This window comes from Sparus aurata, chromosome 11 (genome assembly GCF_900880675.1).
Source record: "Sparus aurata chromosome 11, fSpaAur1.1, whole genome shotgun sequence".
Taxonomy (NCBI): domain Eukaryota; kingdom Metazoa; phylum Chordata; class Actinopteri; order Spariformes; family Sparidae; genus Sparus; species Sparus aurata.
The window spans coordinates 4006955-4023115 of record NC_044197.1 but is presented as its reverse complement, the minus strand read 5'-3'; the positions used below and the strand labels follow the sequence as shown (position 1 = coordinate 4023115).

General features: G+C 39.3%; 1 protein-coding gene across 1 annotated transcript; it reads right to left on the bottom strand.

Moving 5' to 3' along the window:
• Positions 1-12461: 12461 nt before the first annotated feature.
• Positions 12462-16161, bottom strand: LOC115591872 (interferon-induced protein with tetratricopeptide repeats 1-like). Its single transcript, XM_030434256.1, has 2 exons — positions 16026-16161; positions 12462-13843 (listed from the first exon to the last, which is right to left on the bottom strand). The coding sequence occupies exons 1-2, from the start codon at positions 16031-16033 to the stop codon at positions 12541-12543; spliced, it is 1311 nt and encodes a 436-aa protein (XP_030290116.1). The 5' UTR covers positions 16034-16161; the 3' UTR covers positions 12462-12540.

Below are 16161 nucleotides of genomic sequence, written 5' to 3'. Positions count from 1 at the left end.
TGAAGTCAAGCCGGCACAGGTGCTTTGTGATCCGGCTACCTGGTCTGTTATTTTTTTACGGAAGCCACAACAAGCTACACAGAGCAGATCGCGCCGGCAGGAAGTCAGACAGGAACGGCATAGAACATCCGCTAAATCTTCAAAATAAAACACCCTGTGCAGACTTCCAATTGAATAAAAACGAAAAATTACCAGATCCACAAAAGTTTCCTATTTATGTTCTAAACCTAAAATATTACTTTTTGTGAGTGTTTTTAGTGGGTCTGTTCAGAACATGGTGGCTATGTTATGTTGGCAATTGTCATTTTTGTGCTGGTTTATAGTTTAACCATTAGCGAGGTAGCTGTTACATTTCCTGACACCAGTTGTTTTATCACCCGTCAAAGCGCACTCTGCTGGACAAACTGTGTCATTACACCAATTTTAAATTACCCCAAGCATGTCTTCTCCATTATGGTTTTTAAATATAAATAATATCGGTGCACATTAGACAATATATACGCCAATGCAAATATATCTGTGATAGGCTAATATCAGCTGATGAAATCAGCCTACCCATAAATCGGTCATGCTCTACCATTTTGCACAATGTTCAATGTGTGTCCTTCAAGGAATTTAGATGATAAAAAATTCCAAGGGGTCATGTAACATAAAATGACCCTGCTTGTAGTGTATTGTGAGAAACATGAGAAAACCCTGCCTGAATAAACTCAGTCCACTGCATACAATTTATAGGTGTATTTACTCATTACTTTAATACAGTTATAAAAAGACAAGTGTAGTAGGGAGAGAAGGAAGACAACTGGATAAAATGGAATTGTAGAATTAGAAATGTCACAGTTATGGTTAAGGCGTCCTGCAACCATGTCCTTTGGGAGGTGTACATAGGTGTGTCAGGGCATCACTTACTGGGTGTAACCGTTCTGAACCGAAACCGAAAACCTTAATTCAAGGGACTAAGGTTCAGAAACTCATTCTATCTTCCCAAACCTCGGTTCATCCCCACCCCGCCCCTACAGCACACGGATCCCCCGGCCACATTCCGGTCAGCCGTGTGGAGACATTTTGGTTTTCCAGTTCATATTAAGGAGGATGACAGTCGCGTCATTATCAAAACGCATGTAATTTTTCATCTGTGTTTATGGAAGTTGTTGTGGGAGGGGCCGCAGTAAGGTAGATAGCTGGCGCTGTGAGGCCGAGGAGTTCCCGTGATAATCACATGATCACTTGCAGTTATAGGTATGTGTCATAAAAACAACAGCAGGAAGTGTTCCCAACGGAAGGATTACTGGAATTGCTTGTGTTTGTCTCTTTTTTGAGATTTGTGTGCTGGTGTCAACACAGAATGTTTTATTTTGAAATGTATCTGGATGTCATATTGTTATTTTGGTGCTTGACTTCCAGTCTACCATCTGTCGGAAATGCTACAGGCAGTTGTATCAGAGTGGAAGATTGACAGACCAAACGTCACCATTCCGGTGATAACGGACAACGCCAAAAAAAATGTAGACTGGTCTTAAGAGAAGTGCTTTTTGTTTATTTGTGTTACACCTCAGACTGGTGTAAGAAGTTTTTCATTTTTATTTTTTTTTATCTAGACAATGTAGACTGGTCTTCAGACAAATGTTTATTTTTTGTATTCCTGGATAGTTGAGAGATTAATAGAAGTGTTTTTAAAAATGTTTTTTTTTTTTATTGTGGACTGGTCTAAATTGAAGTGTTATACTTGGTTAAGTTAATATAACTTAAGCAATGTTCATGTTCTTGATATTGCAATGCAACAATCCTTTAATAAAATCCAGACATTTTTTCTTGAAGTTTTCCAAAAGGTTTTTCAGTATGTTTTTAAAAAATGAGGTTTGAACCGAACTGTGAGTCAAAAACCAAAGTCTGAACCGAATCGTGGGTTTGGTGAACCGCTATCTGAAAGTAGTCCGGTCACTTATCACCCCAGCTATTCGGTCATTAAGCGATTTCAGCTGATCTGTAGCCTACTTCATATAGGAAAAAAATGTACTCCTAGGCCACTAGTATGGATGAGTTCTACATTAACTTTGATATTTTTGAAAAATACAGTGATTTCAACTCTTGGCAAAAGGCTGAGTTGTCGTCACTGGTCAAGAAAAGAAAAAGAGAGGAAAGCAGCGGAGAGGGAGAAGCGAAATGGTGTCGGTTTGCCATACTATATTTCTCTGCTGAAAAACACTTTGAATGATAACAAATAAATTGTAAAAAGACACACTGTGTGAAGTTTTTTTCAATGTTGGGAAGTATGGGGGTTAGGGTTAAGAGCCCTAGCTGGGAACCTGTTATTTTTTATCTTTGCCACAAATGATCGCATTTTTCACTACCTGAACATTCCCCAAAACTCACCAAACTTGGAATATAAGTCACACCTGGCGAAAAATGGTATAACTGAATTTCCACCACTGGGTGACGCTATAATCAACAAAAGTGCATTTTGGCTTATAACTCACATATGCTTTGTTGCACATTCAAAAACCTTATATCTACACGATCACTGAATTGTGCTGAATCCGTGATATAGGCCACGCCCATTTCCATGAGATGTCGTAAACTTCTATTTCGAACTCCTCCCAGGCAATTTCACCTATTTGCACAAAACTTGGCACACAGCATCTGTGGACCATCCTGACAAAAAGTTATTAAAAGAATTTTGATATTCCTAAGAATACTCAAGTTATTAAATAACAACTTCCTGCAGATTTGGTTAAAAACAGGAAGTGTTACATATCTCCACATTGGTGTGTCCAAATGACATGAAACTCAGGTGACAACTCCCCTATGAGCCCCTGAGGCTCTGGGAAAAATTGCAGGCCATCACCACAAAGTGGCGTTCTTTATATTGAAGTAATTTATATCTCGACATCGGATGATCAGATTAACACAACACTTGGGACACTTACTGCCAGTGCCTTCCTGAGGATAGCTGACGAAAGGGATACCAATCCGCCACGAGGTGATGGTCTGGTGGAGGTCTAATTAATTATTTGACACTGTGCCCAAACCATAGCACTTATGTCAATGAAAATGAATGATAATTGTGTTCCATGGCCCGATGAAGGTTTGTGCTGGTTGATTTTCTAGAGTTCACATGTAGTGACTTCTTCCAAAAACTCTCAGGCAGCAACATTTATTTAGACAATCTGTGTTGTACTGTATCTTAAAGACTCACCTGTCGATTCAAAGCATCGGTCCTCATTTCCCCTGCATGGTAACAAAGTGTCACATGGATTGTCCACACAAGAGTTACACTCTAGGCTGTTATCTGTCGGAGTCTCAGGATCTGAAACAGGAAAGAACAAAATAATTTACTCGAAAAAAAAGAGAACATTGAAGTTTTTCATGATAAAAATCAAACATGTCAGAGGATACCAGTGTTCTATTTGTTAAAATATTTTATTTGATATTCTGTCTATACATACCAGGTAAAGTTTCTGTGTTGCAGTCATCTGTGTTGCAGCACTCAGCAGATGTAACTACACTTTCAGAAGTAATGCTGAGTGAAAATGTTCGAGGGCCTGTGGCTGGACACAGTGAGGACGATGCACATCTCTTGAAAAACTGTGTCCCCGTCTCTTCAGATAAAGTGACTACAAAATCAAAGGTTAGTTTGTTAATGTTGGACTCACAACACTACATACAGTATATTTAACAGAAATAGAATAAATGATGTGAAGAAATGAATACCTAGAGAAGTAGCTGTTACACACATCGTCTCTGAGTCACTACATGTCACAATCTGTGGGTTTGAACACTGGTCATCGTTGCAACTTTGACACTCAAGTGCTCCAGCTGCAATAAGGAGAAAAACAGTTATGAATTATGATCACATCTTTGATCGCCTGTGGTGCCAAAAACTCTTCTTCCTCTTGTGCAACAGGATTTTAAATTACACCAGGTTGTGTAAATGGTGTCCAGTTTGTAGGACATTAATCTAAGTCGTCATTATTTATCACCTTTTTAGATTCTGTGATGGAAATTTTGTACTGACATATAGGGACATTTGAATTTAAGTCTTGTACCTCTTAATATAACTTGTTTCTCTACCCTAGTTTAAGGAAATGAGTATTCACCCCTCTCTGAACTTTCATATGTGCCACTCACTCACCCCGTCTGAACTTTCTGTGTTTACATGACTTAAAGAGTTTAAAGACACACCCACAGAGACGGCTATATTCATCAAGCTGTTACTTCACTTTAGATATTGAGCAGTAGTTTATGGTTTATTTTGACGTGACGGTGGTCAATACTTTCTCTGTACCAGTAAGCAGTCAATTCACAAGGTAGGCTAACAATTCATCTTGCTTCAGACCATTTATTACCGTGTAGCGTGCTGTTGATAGTCTTTAGCCGGGCATTTAGCAAAGTTTACCTAGCATAGTGTCATTTGAGAACGCATGTTTTGGCGTTTGCAATGCATAATAAACCCACAACCATCTTTAGGATTGTCATTCAGTAGGTTTCAGCAGAATGTAGGCTACAGTCTCTCACAGACATTAGGTGAGGTGTCTGATGTGCAGAGGGACAGAAAATGGCTCTTGATAATGTGAAGTCTGAAGAACTCAGATATTTAGTGTTACTGCTACAGCTAGCTTAGCTACATCAGAATGTGACAGAAGCTACATGACAAAATGAACCAGCGTTTAGATTGCATTTATGTCAGGATGAAAAGGCATGGACCATGAGTGCAGATTTCTGAAAAACATTAATTGTCCCCCCCAATAAGAATACCCTATATTATTCAAAATTGAACAAATGCATTTTCAGACTTCACATTCTTAACATTTTAGATTCATATCTAAAAAGAAATAATTGAAATGGTGGAACATAATGTTTGACAAATATATTTCTGACTCCACATTCCATCTCTGGTCTCCTCTGCAACAATGCAAATGAATGGGTAGTTTCTTACACAGAGGCTGATGACATCCCCCTCAATCTTTCTCTCAGCTCTTGAAAGTAGCTGCTCTGGTAATTTGCTGCAGAAGCAGATGCCTTTCTGTGAGTAATTTTGATCGAAAGCAGAAAACTAATACTAGAACAGTAGTGTGCCCATAAATGATTTAAAAACGTAATAAGACTCTGTTTGCCACCTGTAGTGAAGTAACTTCGCTGGTTAGGGCTTCATATTTTGATATTCATCCATATCAATTAATCATGCATCAAGTAGTCCCATACACTGGGAGAAAAGGAAGATGGTGAGAAGAATTGGGGATCTGGGAGGGTTGGAGGGAGGCGAAAGATAAGAAGATGAGTAGACGTTACATGCCCGAGACCCTTATAATTATGATTTATTAATATAACAGTTAAGTAAGCAGTGATTCACCTGTTGGCTGTTTAGGACAAATAAACAAGAAAGGTAAGCACAATAAATGATTCCCTGTGCAGTACATTTTGAATGATATGGTGAACCTCTACGAAGTTCTGATTTATGGTGGCATGGTATGAGTTGCATACGGGCAAAAAAGAATAAATAAAAAAATCACTTTTGATCACATGGACGATATCTGCCAGTGAAATAGAAAAACGTTTTGAAGTAGACAAGATGCTCTCATAACCATATTTAAGTTGTATTCAGTTAAATGGTTAAATAATGTTTAAGATTCAGAAATGTATTCTTGCTGGCTCTGATCTCCTTCCTCCAGTTCTAAATTATATAAGAGTTATCTTAACTTTAACAGACTCCTTCTCTTACTGCTATACCGTAACATTCAAATGTACCCCGCCCAAATCTTATCTACAAGGACATAAAATTATAAAACTGATATTAAGTGTAAGACTGAAATGTGTTTAATGAATTATAGTCAAACTTGTCTAAAGATCTGCATTTTACTGTCTAGTACCTGCAGAAATTCTGAAGTAAGATAAAGTAGAGTTACCTGTGCTGGAGAGAGCCCAGATGAGAGAAAAGATCAGCTTCATCGTGATGAACAGGTCAGTGCTAGAGTTAGTTTCCCTGGATGGTGATACTACACCTTAACAGCACACCTGCTCTTCTTGTACTGTGCAGTTCTGCAGAAATTCCTCACATTCATAAAACGTCAGGTGTGTTCCTCTGTCGTCACACAACCATTCAGGCACACTGCTGTTGAAATTGAAAAAATGTCAAAAACACAATTTGTTGTCTGGGCGTTTCATAAAAGCATTTTAACTGCTGACAAAGACAGTCCACAGAGTTGACACATACGTACAGGGAGAGTGAGAGACAGAAAGAAGAGACAGTCACCGCCACAAGAAGCCCACACTGGCCAGTGAACGGAATGTATGGATGGTGGCAAGTTTGACAACATTCAGTAAACACGACACACATGATACTTAAAGTGAATGTTTATGAGTCGTGAGTTTATGTGTGACTGTTCAGTTTGAAGACTTATTGACGATTCACATTTACACAATATTTCACTGGGATTTGCAAGACTGGTTTTTTAACTGAGAAACATTCTGATGTGATTTTGTTGAGTCAGGCTCCAAGATGACCATGCGCTCCTATTTTCACATTACAGACGATAAAGGCTGTTTTAAAAGCAATAAGAAATGTAAGGATAGGATCAGAGCTACCAATCTTCCAAGTGAGAGATCATTACTTAACCTGTTCATCCACCTGGATAGTTACAAAGTCGGTGGGACTTTTATATTTGGATTACCAACTTTTGTTGATATTTGTGGACTGGAACCATTCTTCTACTCCTATACCACCTGGCACCCAGGGCTGGTTCTAGCCAGTTTGCAGTGTTGGGCAGTAACATTACTAGTTTAACTACTTTTCTCAGCAGCGTGGTGGTAGCGTCGCTGTTTTCTGATTCAAATAGCTTTTCAGTAGCTTAGCTCTTTTATTGACCAAGTAGTGCGGTAGCATCCACACAAGCTACATTTTTCCAAACATCTCTGAAGCTCAGCGCAGCGGAGCTTTTCCCTGCGGTCTGTAATAAAAGGATCAGTCAGTGACGCTGCCGCAACCACACGGCCGGTGTTGACGTATGTGTTGACGACCGAAGCACTTCCGTACGACAGTGACATCACAAACCAATCCTCGTGCTGATGCCTACAACGTCTCTGCTGCAGGGGAATACAGACAGGTGAGCTTGAGTGAGTTACGTCACTTGAAATTTTAGCTTGGCTGTGAATGAACTAAAAGACAAAGCAAAAAGGGCTTTCTGTACCATTAAGAAATCAATAAACAGTGAACTACCAATTTGAACCTGGCTCAAAATATTCAAATCAATCATCAAACTCACTGCATTATATGGCAGTAAAGTGTGGGGTCCAACAACTCAACAAAACTGGACAAACATCCCATTGAGATCCTGCATGCAGAGTTCTGCAAAAATATCCTCCAGGTGCAGAGAAGAGCTCCCAACTCTTCACGAAGAGCTGAATTAGGCCAATATCCTCTACTGTAAAATATTCAAAAACGAGCCCTACATTTCTGGAATCGTATTAAAACAAGTGACCCACTCTCCTTTTCTCACAAAGCCCTATGCTACCAGGAGTCGAACCCACAAAGGAGTCCCCTCTGCCTACTGGCTCTGAGGCTGAACGAACCATCAACCACTCAGATCATTACACCACGACCACCTCAGCGTCAGGACAAAAGCACTCAGAACATAAGACCCAACCAAATTACGATGAAAGAAAAAGAAAAAGACATAGATCATTGGACAGAACTAATAGAATCCCAGAGCAAAATGGAAACATATGTAGCTCTAAACAGACAGTACAGCGTGGCAGCCTACCTGACCACAGTGTCTGACACCAAACTGAGGAGAACACTGACTAAGTACAGACTGAGTGAGCACGACCTGGCAGTGGAGGTAGGTTGGCACAGACACACCTGGCTGCCCAGAGAGGAGAGGTTGTGTTCTTACTGTGACCAGGGAACAGTAGAGACAGAGCTGCACTTCCTGACTCACTGCAACCAATATGAAAGTCTCAGAGACCAATATTTTGCGAAAATAATAAAAAAAAAACATATTCCCAGATTTCCTCTAAGTGACCCAGAGAGACTTCCGGTCCTACTGTGAGAGAGGGAGGACTGTGAGGCCCCCGTCACACACCGCTGATAATTAATGTTTATTGCCTAATAATCGACCTGTTATATATATTTATGTCTTTTGTTACTCTTACATACCTTCCATAGTCCCTCTTGTTCTCCATGCCCTTCTGTTTTGTAATTGTTTATTTTGTATATTTATGTTTATTATTACTGTTATAGTTTGTGTTAAGATGCTTTGGCAAAATTGTATTGTATGCAGTCATGCCAATTAAGCCACTTGAATTGAATTGAATTGACTGTAATTGACAGATACGTTCCGGTCTTTTTGTTTCTTTATGTCCTGGACTTTTGGACGCTGCCTTTTTACTTCTGTTACATCCAGGAGATGAAGTATGGCCCGGTCCTGGTCAACCTTGTTTGGTCTTTGATAAAACTTGTTGAAGTTCATCATCAGGTCGTCCTATGACAGCTTCTTGGCCTGACAGAAACCGGTCGCAGCAGCCTTGTGTTGATATCCCACTGTAAGTATTAACCCGAAACCTGAGTGACGAACCTTCTTTTCTTGATGTTTTTTGTGGTTTTCTTTGTCCAGTCGGCGTGATGAACCTTCTTTTCTTGATATTTTTGTGGTTTTCTTTGTCCAGTCGGCATTTTCTACCCCCACTATAGGTCTCACTGGCTCATCCAGGCCATCAAAAGTGTTAATACATTTTAAAGCACTGATTTTGAAGACTGATCACAAACAAAACTCTCTCGCTTCGAGAGCCGCCATGTTGGATTGCATACAATGCTCATCGAATTCTGATTGTTCGAGAGGACATATGGCATTTAGGCTAAAAACAGGTTTTGCGGTAGATTTTAAAAAAGGAAATATAGCGACTTGGCATGAAACCCAGATGGAGCGGTGAATGCACAGCAAAATAACATGACAAACTCATTTTTTTATGCGGTGTTTATCGTGTTTTGGAAAAGAGCTCTTCATTTACACCATATTTATTATTTTTTTTTAAAGCTAAATTTCCAGCAAAACAACTAGATAGCATCATGTCAACTGACATGACAGAACCCGACCTCAATCTGGACATCTTCCACAAAAGAGTCGTTTTATGGTATGACATCCTTCCTGTAAACCCACACTGACTGTGGTGCGACCTCTCCAGGTTAATATGGGTAAACTTTTGCCACTGCTTTGTAAAAACTTGTAGGTGCACCTGGTTCAGAACTGCAATGGCATGGATCATTTTGCGAGGCTGCGTCATTAACAACAAGCTGCCTCCACACGCAGCTCACCTGCTGCTGAATGAAACTGAAAAAAACACAATTTGTTGTCTGGGCGTTTTTATAAAAACAATTTAACTGCTGACAAAGACAGTCCACAGAGTTGACACATACAGGGAGAGCAAGAGACAGACAGAAAAGACAGTTAGGACACCGCCAGAAGAATTATTCAGTCAGTCTGTAGCCCACACTGGTGGATGGAATGTATGGATGGTTGCCAGTTTGACAACATTCAGTAAACGTGACACACATGATACTTAAAGCACGTATTTATGAGTCGTGAGTGTATGTGTGACTGTTCACAGTTTGAAGATTTATTGACGTTTCACATTTAGACAATACTTCACTGGAATTTGCAAGACTGGTTTTTAACTGAGAAACATTCTGATGTGATTTCCTTGAGTCAGGCTCCAAGATGACCATGTGCTCCTATTTACACATTACAGACGATAACACGCTGACGCTGTTGTAAAAGCAATAAGAAATGTAAGGACAGGATCAGAACTACCAGTCTTCCAAGTGAGAGACCATTACTTAACCTGTTCATCCACCTGGATAGTTACAAAGTCGGTGGGACTTTTATATTTGGATTACCAACTTTTGTTGATATTTGTGGACTGGAACCATTCTTCTACTCCTGCACCACCTGGCACCCAGGGCCGGTTCTAGCCAGTTTGGTGCCTTAGCCAACATTAGGAGGCCAACATGTTGCAGAGCAGGATATATTCAGAGTTTAGAATCAGCTAAAAGGGCAAAGCCGTTTCACTTATAAACTTCTTTGGAAATGGTGTCAACATTTTTGCAGGATCCAGGAGATCGAGGGGCCAGAATCTCATGAGGCTCTCTCCCAAGGGAGTGAGTGTTTGAAGACCAAAGTGAGCTCTATAGATTCCCTGCAGAGGGCATTCATGTATGATGAGTGGCTCATGTATGATGATGTCTGTGAATTCTGTTCGGGCTCATGAATGCTGTTAACCTAAAGAACTTGAGGTCCACGTTAATCAAAAGGTCACATAAAAAGGGTCTTCATGAGCCTTGGTGCCCAGCGCTCTGTCGGGGTTCAGGCCTCAAAGAACAACTTGCTGAAGTGTACTGCCAAGAATGTGCTAATGCTTAAAAGCCGACGGTCTCACTGAACAGACTCATGCACAGATAGATAGATGTTAATTGTGATATTATTTTTCAACTAACATAATGAAGAAAACATGAACTTGTATCAACAAAAACTGGGCACATCATCATTATCAGTATTTTCATGGATGAAGCGGGCCAAGTTGCTCAGCTGGTGATGTTTGGGTTTGGCAGGCGTTTGGTGTGTGTTTTCTGTGCGTTAGGTGTGTGTTTGGTGTGTTTGGTGTATGTATCAGCTGTGCGATGTGTCTGTGACGTCATTTGATGGCTGCACCCAGGCACACACCTCTCCCCAGCACCACATGAATGCCTTCCTGAATGTTATGCCAGACGGTTTCACAAGGATACTTTATTCTTGAGCAACATCAAAAAATAAAATCAACAAAAAATAAAATCTTAGAATAATACTGGATATTCTGAAAACTGAATTTGACCAGTCTCTGTCCTGGTCCTCCACAGCTGCCTGTAGGATTCAACTCTTAACTGGGGGAAAAGGGGGAACTACAATCCTCGGACTTTACTGAGGAGCTGAGGACTTTCAGAGGCAGAACTGGGAGGGAGTGCTGGACAAGGTGAAAGCCAAGTTGTCTAAATAGAAATGGTTGCTCCCCCTGCTGTCCTACAGTGGAAGATCTCTGATAATCAATAACCGGATTGCCTCGTCTCTGCGGCACAGACTCATTGTTTTAGTGCCACTGCCAGGACTTGTGAAAGAGGTGCAGGTTCCTCACGATCTTTCTTGATTTGGTTTCTGGCTTATTTTGCAAGTAATTTCAATTTTAGATGTTGAACCACTTTGGTTTAAATCAGTTTTTCTTTCAAGGTAATATGTTCCTGTATAAAAAGTTACTAAAGTAAACTTTATTTCAAACAAACTCATTAGAAAATGATTCCGAAATCTCAGACATATAAAATAAAGCCTCATCAGGACCCTCAAATGTTTCAAGTTTATCGCTGGCAGCAAACAAAAGAAGATTTTTTTAGTGCACGTAACGTGTTTATTTGTTAGCGTTCATATTTTTCACAGCTGGGACAAAAATGAACAAACGTTCTGATCAGTTGCATATGGTGATAATATTCAGATTATAAGACATATCTTAACATGATCAGTGAGAGAGTTTCATTCATCAACACTCCAAAGATTACAGCAAAGCAAGTTTCATACAGTGATATTATAATACAGTCCTAAAGAAAAACCCAACAGAGGAGTATGAGCTGATCAACATCTACGTGAATTAATCAGGTTATTAACTGAGTTCAGATAATATTTATACTACTGGATGTTTTGTTAGCCGGCAAACTAGCAAACTGTACATTCAAAACAAAAATCCTGATTTGTTTCTCCAACTATTTCTGTGATTTCTTTTGTGTTTGTTACTCTGGAGACATTCAGCCACACCTGGGAAACTAAAGCTGATTACGTCAGGAGGCCAAAGTGAAATTACACGTCTTTACTCAATATTTGGATAAAAAGTCTTTTCTGCTGTAATTATTCGCATTGGATTAAGTCAAACCTTACCTTATATCGCGCTGTGATCAGTTTCTCACCTCCATTTTAACTTTATTATATGCCATACTTGTCATTTATTTTATTTTTACACAAGCGGTTATTGTGTTGTTTGTTGGTGATTGTTTTTGTTGAGAGTATTAAAAAAAAAAATAATAATAAAAAAAATAATAAAAAACAGGATACACAGGAAGTAAGATAACCTATAGTACTAGGTACTAAGTGGAGAAGGGGTAGGAATTAATAAGCTAATGCTTCTTCCTACTCCTTTTCAAACATACAAAGGGTTTTAATGACTAGTGCTTCAAGTGTAATATATTTTTCACATGTTTGAAATAAAGCATTCATTCATTCATTCATTCATTCATTCATTTTGCCAAAGTTTTCCAAATGTGTTTGTTAACAAATGAATCAAAGTGCCAAACTTTGTTTCCTGCAGCGATCAGTGGCTCGCTTCCATTTTAGGTTTATTTTATTTTCCTCAACTGCCGCATATCTTTCCAAAATGTGTTTTGTTTTTTGGTTTTTACTTTCTCTGTACAGATTTCTTCAGGTGATGCAACACCTACACTTCTATCTGTATTTAGAACCAGTGCTGTTAAAAACACTATGGCTCTTGCAGGTTTTCCAGAAACTGCTCTATTTCTCTACACATTCGGTTTCTGTTCCTGTCTTTAATCTTTCCCAGAACTTTGATGCTGCTCTCACGATAGAAGGATTGTATCGGTATCTCTGCTGCCCTCATGTGATATTGTACTGACCTGCAGCTATCCTTCTGCACAAAGTTCAGATATTTTGCGTACTGGTTGTAAACCAGCTGTTTGTCTGCAGGATCCAGATCACTCTCCAGCAGCTCCTGGTAAATCTGCTCAGCTTTAGCCTGGCTGTGATTTGACTTTGCGTATAAGTTTGCGAGGTCTATATTCCTCAACAGAGAAGACTGATGGTACAGAGAAACCACCTCCTCATGCAGACTGATCGCTTTGTCTATCGTGCTTTGGTCTCGGTGACCGTCCTCTCCAAAATGAATCTTCGATTTGTAGCAGAATGCAAGACATCTCCTCAGATGACGCACATCTGGATGACGTCTCAGAGCCTCCTCTGCCAGATCAATGGCCTCATCAACAGACACGTAGTGAATGTAAAGCCATAGCAAAGGTCTCACACCGCTGTAGCTGCTGACTGGATTCCTGAGAATCTTCTGAGCCAACTCTCGAGCTTCATCTTCAACTCTTTCTCCTCTCTTTGCACATTCCTGAAGGTACTGAGCAGCGAGGTACAAGTTCTCTGGATCTTGTTCCTTTGCGATTCTCATTTTCTCCAACATGTCATCATCCACTCCTTTGTTGTCTGACATAAAGAAACTGTACAACACTAAGACGTGGCTGGTTTTCCACTCCACCATGTCCGGCTGCATCCTGATGGCTCTCAGGAAGTAATCTGCAGCCAGCGGCTTCTTGTCTGCGCTGAACTTCATCAGGGTCCAGGCTTTCTCAGCGTAGATCTCTGGATGGAGCTCGTCCTGGGATGGAGATGGGTATTTATTCATCAGGGTGTTGACCTTTGACAGGTAAGCCTGACTCTCTGCTTGTTCTCCCAGGTGGTGGTGCAGCCAAGCCAGGTTCCCGTAGTTCACCACTAACCAGGGACCCTCATCTGAGTCTGCTCTTCTTGTCTGGCAGAAGGCCTCTGCAGCCTTGTTGAACAAACTCTGGGCATCTTGGGGGAACCCCAGCTTGTATTGAACGTACCCCCGCAGGTTGTAAATGTGACCCAGCCAGCTGTTTCCCTCCTCGGTGCCGATGTCCTCCAGTTGGTACCTGAGACGTGAGAGTCTGGACCTGCTGGGGTCCAGATCCCAGGTGAAGTGGCACTGCAGGGCCTCCAGTTTGGACTCCAGTGATGTTTGACTGATGGGGAATAAAAATAACAAATCAGTGATTCTTGAGACCTGGGACAAAACATGTTGTGACATAAATCACAGTTTTTAGCTTAAAATGTGCATAATATATTTTAAAAACCTAACCAGAATCATTAGCAGGACAAGGGTAGCACCACAAAGTGTGTTTTGATGTTGTCTAACATTTAGTTTTTCTTCTAAATGATATGATATGTGACCAGTGCCTACAAAAACCCATGTCCGGAAGCAGGTCTCATCACAATCCAATGCTTTAAAAAGTCCAAAAAGTAAGATCTACCCGGTTGCAGAATTTCTTAAAAGAAGTTTCAGATTTGTAGGAGACCCTTGTACCTTCTGTAATATGGCAGAAGAAACCTTAGATCACATGTTTTTTTTTCATGCCCTGTGTCCAAAAGGTTTTGGCTGGATATTAAAAATTGGCTATCCCTTAAGATTGATGACATTCCATCCTTTGAAATTTCTAATTTCTTTTTTTATATGGACAATCTTAATTCATCTGCCTCTGATATTATTAACATAATTATTCTCATGGGTAATTATCATATTCACTGTAGCAAATGGAGAAAAAGTAGGCCCTCCTTTAATTGGTTTATTAATGATTTTAAGTTACATTTTACGTCACTTAAAAAAATACATTCTAGCAAAATAGCAAGAAAGATCTAGGGCGATATATCTCGCTTTTTACTGTTTTGAAATGTACTCCTTGATTTCATGATCTTGCCTCCTTTTCCCTTTTTGTATTTTCAGGATCTCGCCAGATGATTGAAAAAATCCTTATTTTTTACCATGTATACCTTGTAGGAATCCCCCTTTTTTGTTTTGTCGTTCAGTTTTAATTTACTCTTCTAAAAGACTGCGGTATTGTATTATATTGCTATTTTCTTTCCTCTACGAGCTATTGTATGTCTGTGATATGTTCAATAAAAAAAAAGTCCAAAAAGTAATATAAAATTGAACTTTAACAATATTTTGTGTAAATTAATAAGTATTTATTTCACATACAGTAAAAAATAATAACTTTGAAATGTTTTTAGTGTACTTTCTCGTCATTTGAAAATGTGTCTGGAGTTTTCGTCAACACCATCAGACATTAAATTGGGAAAAAAATAGGAATAATTTAGGGCAGCTATAACTCAAAGGACCCCTTTCCTTCCTCCTTGGTCTTCCTGGTGACATGAGAACATTTTAGCTGTAGTAAGTTTATAATAACACTTTGTATTTGATATCTATTTACTGATATGCACATGTCACAACCATAGCGTATCAACTCCAAAATGACTAAAAGTCAACATTTGAGAACAATTTTCTGCAATCTAGCATTTATTTATTTAGATTGGCTGTTCCATGACCAACAGATGATAAACAAGATGGCTCCTGTGAGAATCCTGTGTGATATCAGGAGAAACGTACTTTTTTGTCAACACCGTAACAAAACTATAATGTCATGTGTTTTTCTTCATCTATACAGTTTAGTTAGAGTTCAGAGAACCTTTTCCATGAGATTTTTCAAGTTGGTTTATATATATGTATTTTATAGTATCAGCAAATGTGCAATTTACATAAAAAATCTACAACATCATACAACAATCTGAACCAAAACATGTTTGGATAGACAAAACATAATTTGACAAAAAAAAAGTCATATATTTTAGGAATTATCCTAATCATTTTTATGAAAATCCAAACCTGTTTTGTCCCTTATCTCAAGAATCATTGAAATATTAAAACACATCATCATAGGTCAATATAATACTCTCTGAACTATAATATATTTGGATTTTCCGTTCATCTCATGTGGACAGAATGAAGGCAGGACAAACAAGTGGTGTTAGTGTTAAGGAAACACTTAGGAAATAAAGGAAATAGGCAGGAAATAATGTAGGAGGAGATTACAGCAGGGAGGAAAAAAGGGAACGAGGAGCATTGAATGGACAGGAAGGGAATAAGGAAGGAGATAAAGAAGGAGCATTAAATAGAGAGCAAGCAGATACAAATGTGAGGAGACGGGAAGAAAAGTAAGATTAAAAATGGAATTGAAGAGACTGAAAACATCATTATAATGTTAATATTTTGGATTGCTGGACTCAACAAAACAACAAAAGCATAATAAAATATTTATAATATAATATATAATTTTTACAAGCCTGTGAAATGCTGAAGCAGCCACTCACCTCATCATTCGGCAGTTTAAGCCACACAGTTGTTCTCTTTTACTTGATTTTAGGCAGATTTTAGCTTTTGAAGCTTGTTTGTGTTCGCTGACACGATCTGAGTGAAGTCCAACTTCTGTTTAGCAGGAAATGACGT